The sequence below is a fragment of the Polypterus senegalus genome, chromosome 11, assembly GCF_016835505.1.
Source record: "Polypterus senegalus isolate Bchr_013 chromosome 11, ASM1683550v1, whole genome shotgun sequence".
NCBI lineage: Eukaryota > Metazoa > Chordata > Cladistia > Polypteriformes > Polypteridae > Polypterus > Polypterus senegalus.
In genome coordinates this window covers 51,415,254-51,428,906 of record NC_053164.1, presented here as the reverse complement: position 1 = coordinate 51,428,906, position 13,653 = coordinate 51,415,254, and the positions used below count along the sequence as shown (strand labels likewise).

General features: G+C 36.5%; 1 protein-coding gene across 2 annotated transcripts in view; it reads left to right on the top strand.

The window, feature by feature from the left end:
- The window catches only part of ash2l (ash2 like, histone lysine methyltransferase complex subunit), a 70,699-nt gene that overhangs the window by 15,036 nt on the left and 42,010 nt on the right, over positions 1–13,653 (top strand). For both annotated transcript variants that reach the window (XM_039768601.1, XM_039768600.1), the window contains exons 4-6: positions 947–1,035; positions 8,311–8,405; positions 10,615–10,710. In XM_039768601.1, the coding sequence (XP_039624535.1) occupies positions 947–1,035; positions 8,311–8,405; positions 10,615–10,710 (280 nt within the window). The remainder of the gene's footprint in view (positions 1–946; positions 1,036–8,310; positions 8,406–10,614; positions 10,711–13,653) is intronic.

Genomic DNA, 13,653 nt, shown 5'->3' with positions numbered 1-13,653 from the left:
TATTTCTATTTTTACACATACAAACTGGATTATTACTAAAATTCATCTTGGCAGTCTGTATCAGGCTTGTACGAAATGTACACGTTTTTACATTATAGCCCATTTCCCTTTACTTAGAGTATTAAAAAGAATGCTGACTCTAATTTCAAGAAATGTTTTTAAAATGCCACATGTCCTGATTGGCTTACACCTGGACTGACTACAATTTGTACACTTTTTTTTTTTTTTTAAATCAACTCCTGTTGCAGGTACCATAGAACCTTATCCTCTTTCTCCTCCTTTCAAAAATGTTTGAATGGCACGTACTTACTAAGTGAGCACTCTATCATAATGTAATATAAACCTATTCTACGCATGGCTATTTACCTTACTTAACTGGAAGAATCCTAGCCCACCCTCCATAACTCCATAAGTGGGAAAACTATGTGTTGTATTATCTAATACTAGAGAAAAAATAAATTTTTCCTTATGATGAGTGGTGAAAAGCTTCTTCAGAATTTGGTAGAAATTTATTAATGCTGTTCTTAAGTTTATTGACCTCTACGTCTATCTGTTTCTCTAATTTCAATCTACACGATCAACACAGCTGATGTATCTCATAGTGTTTCTTTTTTTTCCCTTCACAAATCTCCATGAATTGGGGGAAGTGAGTTAATTATGATTTTGAATCATTGCGTCTTAATATATTAACACTTTTCACATTAGAAATTTAATGTTTAGGTCATTTTGTGCATTTAATAGTATACATGAAAGAAAAAAATGTTGTCATATGTATCATTGCAAATTAACATGGCTTGCGTCATTGTACTAGGCCATTTTTAAGTATGCTATATTGTCTTACCTTTTTTTTTTTGTTTCGCTTATGATATTTTTAATAACTTGACAACCTAGAATTTTGTTTGTTTTTAAACCAGTATTCTGAACTCTTCTCTTTCTGCCTTCATAGGACCTGTCTTCCCTTCATGACAAACTATGTCTTTCACTGCAATGTGTGCCATCATAGTGGAAATACTTATTTCCTAAGAAAACAAGCTAGTAAGTAAAAGCCGAATTTCTCAATGCAGTTGCTTTTCATATTTCTTAATTTGATGATTTTGGAATTTTAGAGAGCAGGCTGATACTGTGCAACCTGAAACAAGAGATGGTGCCGATTGTGCAAAGTGCTTTTATTCCAAGAAAAAAAAGCCAAGGGTTAAAAACCATAAAGTGCAAATGTTGCAGATCGTCTTAAGAAATAAGTAAATAATCCCATCCTAAAAAAACGATGCTTCATGTGTAGGATTAAAACAATAGATAATAAACCCCACCTAGGAAACCAGCTCAGGGGGGTCATCACCAGCCAGTTCATCATGGGATTATCCAAAGACAGGAAGTTTCCATCAGGAAAGGGGAAAGAAATCATGCTGGATATCTATACTGATATGGACTGGGAAATGTGTTAGGAACAAAAGGATGCCACATCATTTGATGGAAATGAAAATTATCAACCTACAGTTGGCTGAATTCAAAGACACCCCGAAAAACAAAGCGAAAAAATGATGCGGCAGGTAGTCCATTTTGGTGAAATTTCATTGCAGTAACTCCGAATCGTACTCAGTAGTTTGTATGTCCCCCACATGCTTGTATGCATGCCTGACAACATTGGGGCATGCTCCTAATGAGACGATGGATGGTGTCTTGGGGTATCTCCTCCCAGATCTGGACCAGGGAATCACTGAGCTGCTGGACAGTCTGAGGTGCAACCTGGCAGTGTCGGATGGACCGACACATGATGTCCCAGAGGTGCTCTCTTGGATTTAGGTCAGGCGAGCGTGGGGGCCAGTCAATGGTATCAATTCCCTTATCCTCCAGGAACTGCCTGCATACTGTTGCCACATGAAGCCGGGCATTGGCGTGCACCAGGAGGAACCCAGCACCCACTGCACCAGCATAGGGTCTGACAATGGGTCCAAAGCTTTCATCTGATACCTAATGGCAGTCAAGGTGCTGTTTTCTAGCCTGTAGAGGTTTGTGCGTCCCTCCATGGATATGCCTCCCTCCCCAGACCATCACTGATCCACCACCAAACCGGTCATGCTGAACAATGTTACAGGCAGCTTAACATTCTCCATGGCTTCTCCAGACGCTTTCACGTCTGTCACGTGTGCTCAGGGTGAAACTGCTCTCATCTCTGAAAAGCACAGGGCATCAGTGGTGGACCTGCCAATTCTGATGTTCTATGGCAAATACCAGTCGAGCTCCACAGTGCTGGGCAATGAGCACAGGGCCCACTAGTGGACAACAGGCCCACAGGCCACCCTCATGAAGTCTTCTTCTGATTGTTTGGTCAGAGACAGTCACACCAGTGGCCTGCTGGAGGTCATTTTGAAAGGCTCTGACAGTGCTCATCCTGGTCCTGCTTGCCCAAAGGGGCAGGTACCGGTCCTGCTGATGGGTTAACAACCTTCTACAGCCCTGTCCAGCTCTCCTAGAGTAACTGCCTGTCTCCTGGAATCTCCTCCGTGCCCTTACTGTGCTGGGAGACACAGCAAACCTTCTGCCAATGGCACATATTGATGTGCCATCCTGGAGAAGTTGGACTACCTGTGCAACCCCTGTATGGTCCAGGTATCTCCTCATGCTACCAGTAGTGACACTGACCATAGTAAAATGCAAAACTAGTGAAAAAATAGTCAGAAAAAATGAGGAGAGAAACATGTCAGTGGCTCCACCTGTTAAACCATTCCTATTTTGGGGGTTGTCTCATTGTTGCCCCTCTAGTGCACCTGTTGTTCATTTCATTAACACTAATACATCTGAAACCGATTAACAACCCCCTCTTCTACTTAACTGACCAGATCAATAGCCCAGACGTTTCAGTGAATTGATGCTATACTCTGATTAAAAAGTGTTCCTATAATTTTTTTGAGCAGTTATTTATTCTCACAAACACTGCTTAAATGTAAATATACATGCACTTTAGGATTCAGGATTTAAGCATTTTAATTCATTAATTGCTCTACAACTTTTTGCTGTTAAAATAAACATTTACTGTATTTATACAAGTGTGTTTTCCTTCAGTGTATCAGCTAGACATTCATCATTCTTGAGGTGTATTTATAAAATATGAATTACATTTTTAATTATTTAATACTTGTTTCTTCCAAAAGTTATGGCAAGAAATAATAAGTACAAATCTTCAAAAAAAGAAGCCTATTATTTACTAAGCAGCAATTTCAACTTGTAAATTATGGTAAAACATCTGTACATGGTGGAATTATGTTGTTTATTTCTTGTACAAAAATTTTTCTGCATACTTGGTGTTTGTTGTACATAAAAGAGCAAACAAAAAATCTTCATAAATAAATGATTTCATCAAAAAATTAGACTCTGGCAAAAATGCTCAAAGTTGAAAAAAGGAGCTGCCTAAATGGCAGTCCTGTAGTAAACAAGTTAGTAGTAAAATACAAAGATGGAGAAGAAAATACTCAAAAAATAGATAATTTGACAAGAAAATAGCAGTATCTCTTTATTATAAAAAAAAAAAAATCTTGGAAGGGAGACTAGACATGATCTTCTCGGAAGACAATTTGACGTCCCGCGAGAGACACTTTAATGTCACACAAAACAAGGCAGTAAGACAACATTTAAAACAAGTTCACAGACATCTAACCTAGCAGTTGTTGGAATGCTTTTGGCAAACACGCTTTATGTGCTCCCAGCTCTTAAAACAATGACAAGCAGAACACGCAGCAAGCCAGCAGATGATCTGACCACTTCTCCTTAGCATGCGTTAGGCCAAAAAAACCCCAATTGCCCACCCCCCCATCACAACGCGAGTGACAGAGACGCGAAGTGTCAAAAGGGCAGTTGCTGTACAGGCTTTTAAATGATCGACGCATAGCGTGACAAGCAGAATAGGCGGCTCACCAGTAGCAGCAAGCCAGCAGATGACCCAACCGCTTCTCCTTAGCTTGCGTTATGCCCCCCACCCCTTCACAATGCGAGCAGTAGAGATGCGAAGTGGCAAAAGGACATCTGCTGTACAGGCTTTTAAAAGATCGGCTCGCAGCGTGACAAGCAGAATACGCAGCTTGCCAGCAGATGATCCATCTGCTTTTCTTTAGTGTGCATTCAGCTGCCCCCCCCCTTCACAACACGAGCAGTGTTATACGTCCTGCAAGAAGAAGATTTAACCACGCCCGGGGCCGGAAATAAAGGACAAGTACAGTATTGTTTTTACAAAAGTTTTAAAGTAAAAGTGATGATAATGCATATGTAACAATTCCCATGAAAATGATCTCTTTAAATTATATATCCGGTAAACCAAACCCTGGGGTGGGTGAGCGAAGCGAGCAGGGGCCAGAGCCCCCTAATATACTAACAAAGATATACTGATTTAAGTCTTCTCAGCTCCTGGCTTAAATAGCCATAAGGAGCAATTTGTGGTGATGTCAAGGTGGCCCTGCCTCCTTTGGTTTCATCCACAATACGCAAGTAATCGAGGCACAATGTAAAGGACAGTGCATTATTACAACAGAAGGGAAAATACATTAAAATAATTCAAAACTTTCTGAAAAAAACAATAAAACAAACCCACACATAACTCTTATAAAACGTTGACTGTTACCTTTCAATGATGTACCCAGCAAAAATTAACCAGATTTCAAGCAAGAACAAAAAGACTTTTTTGTAGCAATGTGCCTAGACAAAACCACCTCTGCTGGACATAGGATACAGGAACAAATGAGATGTCCATTAAAAGAAAAATCTTGGGGAGGAAAGGCATTTTTCTGTGAAAGATAATCAAGGTAAAATTATGAGATTTGGGATTGTTTAAAAGCATTAAGAAAGTACTTTGGATGCTCACTTGGTAGAAGAAACAGCAGGGATCATTTGAAAGATCCATGGTAAAATGCTTTCACAGAGCATTAAAGAAAGGACAGTGAACAATTCTAAATTGGATGTTTTCAAGACTGTTAAATGAATATAAAATAAATGTTAATGTTTTTTATTGAGTGAGTTTTCACTGCCAAATGAAGACAAATTAATAAAGTGTGATTAAAACGTCTTGCAAGACAAGCTAACAAATGTCACTGTTCTCGGGGCAGAGGATAAAGAGTTACAAAAGTTGTAAAGTGAATGGGAGGAAAAAGCTGAAGATAGGGAAACATTGCACGTTTTAAGAACAGACCTAAACTGCCAGTTAAAAAAAAAAAAAGAAAAGATGAAATTTCAAACTAATTAGAATGTCTGGAGCCCGGCATTGTTAAAATTTGAGTTGACATGCCTTGATAGACCCAGAAGGGAAATGAAATGGGACAACCACCTATGCATAAAGCAGGATTATTGAGTGCAGTAATCAATATGTTTTTCATAGGAGGTTAAAAGTCCCAAATTACTACTATGAAATTTTAGTTTTAGTGATGTTAATAGGTGGATGAAGAGGGTTCTGGGGGCAACAATATTGGATTGAATGTAAATAAAGGAAATGGGGATTAATACTTCCAAATCGAGTGCAGGTCAAAAGCCCAGTGCTACAATTCAAAATCCAGAAGAGGACTCCAGCCTCTGATCTTTCATGAGTTAGGGTGTAAAATTTAATGGAGGGTGTTTTTACTTTTTTTTTAAAATAAGAATTAAATAAGAATTTAGAATTTGAGGATCTAAAATATATTTGACTAATAAAATTCTATCCTGCTAAAATTGATTCTGTTAAGCCTTTGTATTTCAGAACAGCAGTGACAGATTAGCATCTCTTAGTATGTCTGTCATTTTTACTTTTACCACAGGAGATACAGATGAAGTGGAAATGAATTGTCACCATTTTTGCTCATGTTTTGAGACAAACCATTTGCCCATTTTGAAAATTTGCTTATTACAGGGAGACTTTCTTTTGTTATTAATTATATGCTCAATAGCATACAGAATGTGTATAGACTATTGTCTCAACCAGCATAAGTGTAAATTATCAGAACACATTCAGCTTGATGTCAGCTAGTAACAGGTGTAAAATAAGAAGCAGAGATGTAACAAAAAGGTTGTCTTCACAGACAAGAGTCCAAAACAGAACTCGGGTAACATTTGAACATGAGGTGGTTATATAGAGATATATAGAGAGAGAGAGACCAGAAGAAGAAGTGACATCCTTGGAAGGCAGGTTGATGGGACTGGAAACAGAAGTGAAGTTTCTAAGAAGCAGGGTGTTCTGTTGATCTGCAGAGGAATAAAAGGAGAAAGATTTACAGTGCAGCACCAAACCCCGGTCTAGTGGAGAAATACAATTATTCGAGCCCTTAAACTGTCTGCTGTGTGCACGTGTGTATCACAGGCTATATATAGTACAGTGTATATATACATTTTTGTGTTTATTTTTACATCAGTCACATATTTCTGCATTACATCTTAATTTAGTACATAAAATAGCTAGTACTCAATTTAGTAATGCTTAGCTTTTTTCATTATATGAATTATATGTAGTTATTGCATTTATAAACATGAATATCCTACAGCGTGAATATGGCTTAAGCCATTATACTGTGGTGTTGTGATTGTAAAATTATCCACTTTATTTTAAAGCTAAGTTTGATTATGATATATGAGATATATAAGTAGGCCTTTATGTTTTATTATTAATAAAATTTAAAATTTCAGCATTTGTATAAAATTACACAGGTTTTTCTTACATTATCAGAGAAGTAAAGTCTGTCCCTAGCATTGAGGCAGTACATTTTTTATCTAAAGTTATAAAGAAGCACTAAGATAAACAGTTTCTGAGTTTCTATTCATGGATCAGGTTAGAATTTCATCATTTGAGAAGTTTGGAATCAGACAGCCACCTGATTACTCAGCTTTCTGTTTGTTCTGATTTAACGTATAGTGAAACCTCAAAGCTCAATTCAGCCACAAGAAATGTCATATGCCAAAAGCCTTTTAGACAAGCCCTATAAAACATGCAATAACATCAACAAAATTCATTTTGTAGCTCATTATTATACACTGAATGAAGCTCAAAGTGCTTTACAGAAGGTCCAAAAGAAAAGTAACGAAAAGTAAAACAAATTTAATTACTTATGAATAATAATGAATACATAATAAAAAGTATATCAACACAGTCTTAAGTAAAACACATCAGTAAGAGAAGAGTCCTTATATATAGTATCATGTACTCATCTTTGAAGACATGGAGTAATAACAAAGGCATATGGCCAGGAGGACAGAAAAATTTTTTAAAAATTCCAGAAAAGCTGGAGAAGAAAAAAAAAAAAACAATCTCCAGGAGTTCCGTGGCTAAAAGACTCTCCAGCCCCCACTGGACATTCTACCCAACATAAATGTACTGAAGTCATTCCCCATGGTTTCTAGACTTTATCCCACAGAATTTGATACAGTGATTCTTGTGGACAGCTGGTGCATCCACCTTTATTCAAGCACACAAGCAATGAGGCGGTGGTTGCACAGAACGTCACCACACTAGAAAAATGGAAAAGAACACAGAAAGGTAGATATTAGTAATGATTGCAGACCCATATGATAAAAATGCATTTAGAAACTATAGGTGTACCTCTGAGATGTACCTATAAAAAGCCATACAACACACACCGGACATGGTAATATTTTAAATGACTGTCCAACAACTGATACAATTGATGCAACTATTAGTAAAACTCAATTTTTTTTCTTTGATTTTTACCTTGGTTCCAAATTTTCATTGGAATTGTATAGGACTTCAGAAATTTGGTATCATAACGCCATTGATGCAGAAATATTTTTATTGTAGTAATCTTGCCTTAACTCAGTTATATTGGTGAGTATCTTTTAGTATTTTTTCACTCCTAGTAAAGAAAACAAATCTTGTCATACCATAATTAGATCGTTTATAATAAACATTTTCAATGTCATTATGCATTTTATTTTTGCTGTAAACATAAGCAGTAATGATTTTAGTAGGTATTTAGGATTGATACCATTCCTGGCCTTTTTGAAATTGGTTTAAAGAACATACTTGCTGGCTGGAATCAAGAAATTCTGAAAGTTGTACTGGTCAACTTGTGGGTGCATTCTGATGTGAATCCAATCAGACTGCAGATTAACATTTTTACATCATTTTTGAATTTATTAGTAATACCCTTCTAAAGTGTTGTCTCTGATTAGGCTGTTTAGTATAGGAATATCAAAAGTAAAATATGTATCAGTGCAATTTTGTGGGGACCTTTCTTTAGCTGCTATTCATGTTTAGAGTATTAGCTTTTGCATATTCAAAATTATTTGGTATAGTAACCCCAGAAATCATAGTGTAAAAACTGTTTAAAATTTTTTCCCATTCTTTAGATCTAAAAGAGATGTGTCTTACTGCTCTTGCCAACTTGACTTGGCGTTCCAGAACTGATGATGAGCACCCAAAAACCATGTTTTCTAAAGACAAGGTATGTATACTGTAGGGGCATGGTGGGAGTTAAGACCAAATCCAGTGTTGGTGTACATAATTTAATGTTCATTATTTTTATTCATAATGTTTATTGTTTGAAAAGTGTTTTGTATTCAGTTTGTATTTAGAAGATAGCCTGCTTTTTCTTACCTATAGTAATGTGCTTTCCTTACTGGTGGATGAGAAGAGCTTAGAATTCTAATTTTGTGCAACTTTAGGATTTTAAATCTAATAAATAATTACATGTATGTAACAAACTCAAAGTTCTTTATATAGACAGTAATGAACCACTTCAACCATCACTAATGTGTAGTGTCCACTTGAATAATGCTGCCATTTATGCACCAATATGCTCACCACACATTAGATAGATAGATAGATACTTTATTAATCCCAAGGGGAAATTCACATAATCCAGCAGCAGTATACTAATACAAAGAATCAATATTAAATTAAATAGTAATAAAAATGAAAAAAATTAAAATAAAATTAATGTTAGCATTTACTCCACCGGGTGGAATTGAAGAGTCGCATAGTGTGGGGGAGGAATGATCTCCTCAGTCTGTCAGTGGAGCAGGACAGTGACAAAAGTCTGTCACTGAAGCTACTCCTCTGCCTGGAAATTACACTGTTAAGTGGATGCAGTGGATTATTCATGATTGACAGGAGTTTGCTTAATGCCCGTCGCTCTGCCACATATGTTAAACTGTCCAACTTTAATCCTTTAATCCTACAATAGAGCCTGCCTTCTTAACAAGTTTGTCCAGGCGTGAGGCGTCTTTCATCTTTATGCTGCCACCCCAGCACACCACCGCGTAGAAGAGGGCACTCGCCACAACCGTCTGATAGAACATCTGCAGCATCTATTAGGTGGTAATAAAGTGAGAGAAATATCTAACAAGCAACAGGTGATGATTAGGTGGCCAGAATGACCAGGCTATGTTGGGCAATTTCCCAAGATATTGGGAAACCCTGTTCTCTTTTCAAAAGATATTGAGAGATCTTTTATGACCACTGAGAGTGAGGAACTCGGTTTTGTGACTCATCTGAAGGATGGTACAAGTTTTCTTTACAACACAGTGTCCCAGTCACTGCACTGGGACATTGGGTTCCACACACAGACTACAGGGTAATTTCACCTTAATGGCCTTACCAACACCCCCTCAAGCAGCAACCCAAGCATTTCCTAGTTGGTCTTCCATCCAAGTACTGGAATCCAAACATGTTTAATTTCAGGTGTATTACTTGTTCTGGAGTGCAGGTGGTATTACAATTGTATCTCCTGGCCTACTGTATATATTCACCATTTAGTAAACTTTCACAGTCTGTTAGCCAACATTTTATGACATAGGATAATATTATGATCCTAATTTGCCTATGGATTTCTTTTTTCTGTTGCTTGTGGCAGCTGTAAGTGTTTGGTAATGACTGTTCTCCTTGTAGATTATTAGAATACAAGATACATTTTACTTTTCATATTTGTCATGTTCATATATTTTTGTACTGGCTTTCATTCTGGTCCTGAATAACCTCTCTCTGACCCACATGATACTACTTTTTACTTTATTGCATGTGGCCATAATTTCTTACTACATAAGAAAAAATATTTTCCAGCGTTCAGCATTCTGGCAAAGATCTTCCAGCAAATTCCATGAGCATGATGTTGTATGAGAGTAACTCTGTTTTTCAAGTTAATACTGTGCTGCATCTATCTTCTTTACACATTTATTTATTTATTTTGAGTCAAGCATTTCAAACCATAATAGTAGGGTACAAATAAACAGTAATTTTAGGAAGGCTGAAATGTTGAAGCAATAGATAATTACATTTATAGTAAGTAACAGCATGTTTTCAAACTATTTTTTCTATTGTTTTTGGTACTTGCATTTTAGATAGTAAGTCTAATGATGTGTCATATATAACAGAGTATTTTTAAATTTTATGTAAATATTGTAAGATTTAAAGTGTTTTATTGAGACGTTTCTATTAACATATTCTACAGAAAAATTGTTTAAAATTATTTGAAAGTGTTTACAATGTTCAGAATTTAAATTTAGTTTAATTCTACTTGATTGATAAAGAACAATATGAATTGATGGTTTTTGGACAGAAGGTAATCACTTGAACTGGTCAGTTTGCTTAATTGAAATACATTAAATTTAAAATGTCTCAATGTTTAAAATATGTTTTCATTTGCTATTTTTCAGGATATAATTCCTTTTATTGATAAATACTGGGAGTGTATGACAACACGACAAAGACCTGGGAAGGTTACTTGGCCAAACAACATTGTTAAAACAATGGTATTTATTTTTTTTTTTTAAAGTAATTTGCTTGACAAGAGTATTCTTTAATTATGTTTGCTAAGAAATAGGAAAATGTTTGGGAACCCCTCTTAATTCTTTGGATTTTGTTTATCATTGGCTGAGCTTTCAAAGTAGCAACTTCCTGTTAAAATATGACATGCCTTATGGAAACAGTAGTATTTCAGCAGTGACGTTAAGTTTATTGAATTAACAGAAAATATGCATCATAACAAAATTAGACAGGTACATAAATTTGCGCACCCAAACAGAGATGTTACATCAATACTTAATTGAGTCTCCTTTTGCAAATATAACAGCCTCTAGATGCCTCCTATAGCCTTTGATGAGTGTCTGGATTCTGGATGGAGGAATTTTTGGCCATTCTTCCATACATCTCTAGATCAGTTAAATTTGATGGCTGCTGAACATGGACAGCCTGCTTCAAATCATCCCATAGATTTTCGATGATATTCAAGTCAGGCGACTGTGACGGCAATGCCAGAACATTGTACTTCTCCCCCTGCATGAATGCCTTTGTAGATTTTGAACTGTGTTTTGGGTCATTGTCTTGTTGGAATATCTAACCCCTGCATAACTTCAACTTTGTGACTGATACGCGAACATTATCCTGAAGAACTTGTTGATATTGGGTTGAATTCATCTGACCCCCGACTTTAACAAGGGCCCCAGTCCCTGAACTAGCCACACAGCCCCACAGCATAATGGAACCTCCACCAAGTTTGACAGTAGGTAGCAGGTGTTTTTCTTGGAATGCTTTTTCCGCCATGTTATGACCAGATAACTCAATTTTTGTCTCATCAGTCCAAAGCACTTTGTTCCAAAATGAATCTGGCTTGCCTAAATGAGCATTTGCATATAACAAGTGACTCTGTTTGTGTCATGAGGGCAGAAAGGGCTTCTTTCTCATCACCCTGCCATACAGATGTTCTTTGTGCAAATGTCGCTGAATTGTAGAATGATGTACAGATACACCATTTGCAACAAGATGTTCTTGCAGGTCTTTGGAGGTGATCTGTGGGTTGTCTGTAACAATTCTTACAATCCTGCGCATACGCCACTCCTGTATTTTTCTTGGCCTGCCAGACCTGGGTTTAACAGCAACTGTGCCTGTGGCCTTCCATTTCCTGATTACATTCCTTACAGTTGAAACTGAAAGTTTAAACCTCTGAGGTAGCATTTTGTAGCCTTCCCCTAAACCATGATACTGAACAATCTTTGTTATCTGATCTTTTGAGAGTTGCTTTGAGGATCCTATGCTGTCACTTTTTAGAGGAGAGTCAAAGGGAAGCACAACTTGCAACTGACCACCTTAAATACCTTTTCTCATGATTGGACATACCTATCTATGAAGTTCAAGGCTTAACGAGCTAATCCAACCAATTTGGTGTTGCAAGTAATCAATATTGAGCAGTTACATGCATTCAAATCAGTAAAATTACAAGGGTACCCACATTTTTGACAGTCAGTTTTTCACATTTAATTTAATTTCATACAACTAAATACTGCTTCACTAAAAATCATTGTTCGGAAAACCCAGAACTCAGATGTTCCTAGGAAATGAAAGACATACCACTGTTCTCTTTTTTGTTGAAAGTAGAGTAAATTATTATGCATGCTGAGAGGGGTTCCCAAACTTTTTCATATGACTGTACATATTAGAATTCCTCATGAATTTGTTCCAAAAGTAATCTGTTACATTCTTATTTATCCAGTGTGTTTCATATTTCAAAATTAAATATTAGTTGATGATTGTTGTGCCTTACATAAAAGTGGCTTGTCCTGAATAGGACATAGACAGGTGGACCCAAAGATGAAAGTACCAAAAAGGGATAAGGCAAAAGAATCCTCTGAGAGCATTCAGAAAATAACAGGAGACCATAAAGCAAATGCCAAAATGAGAATTAAAAATTCATAGTCAAAAGAAATTTAGCAGAAGTTTAAAACCACAATTCTAAACCATAATTCAGAATTGAAATAAACCATGGGGAGTTGTGAGTATTTGGAAAATCCTAAAGCTTGGACACTCTGATTTTTGTACCACCATAATTTTGTATGCTGGCTGCCACAATGTCATAGGCCACAGGACCAGTGTGGCATGTGCATAGCAATTGCCATAGTATCTGAAAACAGTATGGTGGCATGCTTAAAATATTAAAGTATTTTTTGGTAATTCAAATCTCTCTATTGTAATAAAAAATTCTTGGGTTGGGACGTGAACTTCTCAGAAAGACACTTTAACATCCCGCGAGACAAAGCGGTGAGACAAAAGGACAGCTGCTGTACAGGCTTTTAAATAATCGACACACAGCACGACAAGCAGAACATGCAGCTTGGAAGCAGCAGGCCAGCAGCTGATCCAAAGCAGCAGAGAGACAAAGTGGTGTGCCCCCAGGGGATGGGGGTTGTAGTGGAAGTGTATTATTAAATAGAATATTATTGCATTATATGAAAAGAATTCAAAATATACCCCAGAATAATGACAATAATGTTGCTGGAGAAAAGCAATGTGAGGGTAGGGCTGCCAAAAACAATTATTCTGTAAAAGATTAATCTATTGACTAATTATTTGTTTTATCTAGCAACAAATTTGACCATATTATTCAAGTAGGCATATAAATGTTTGCTGTATTTAAATATTTATGGACTCATTTTATATTTACAGTTTGAAATCGTTAAAATATGTAAAAACACAATTACAATATCTCCAACAAGAAGACAATTTTTTTAAAAATAAAATATTAAAGTCTGTATATCTGTAAAGTATATCTGTAGTTGAAGATACCTTATTATGTGCCATTATGCCCTAGTAGTTCTGACATTTGTCAGTCTCATTTTGGCATCATAGTTGCCTTGTACTTTACGGTTAACAAAAGCAGCTTTATTCTCAGTAGGTGTACATTTTGGAAGAAGAGTGCAGTC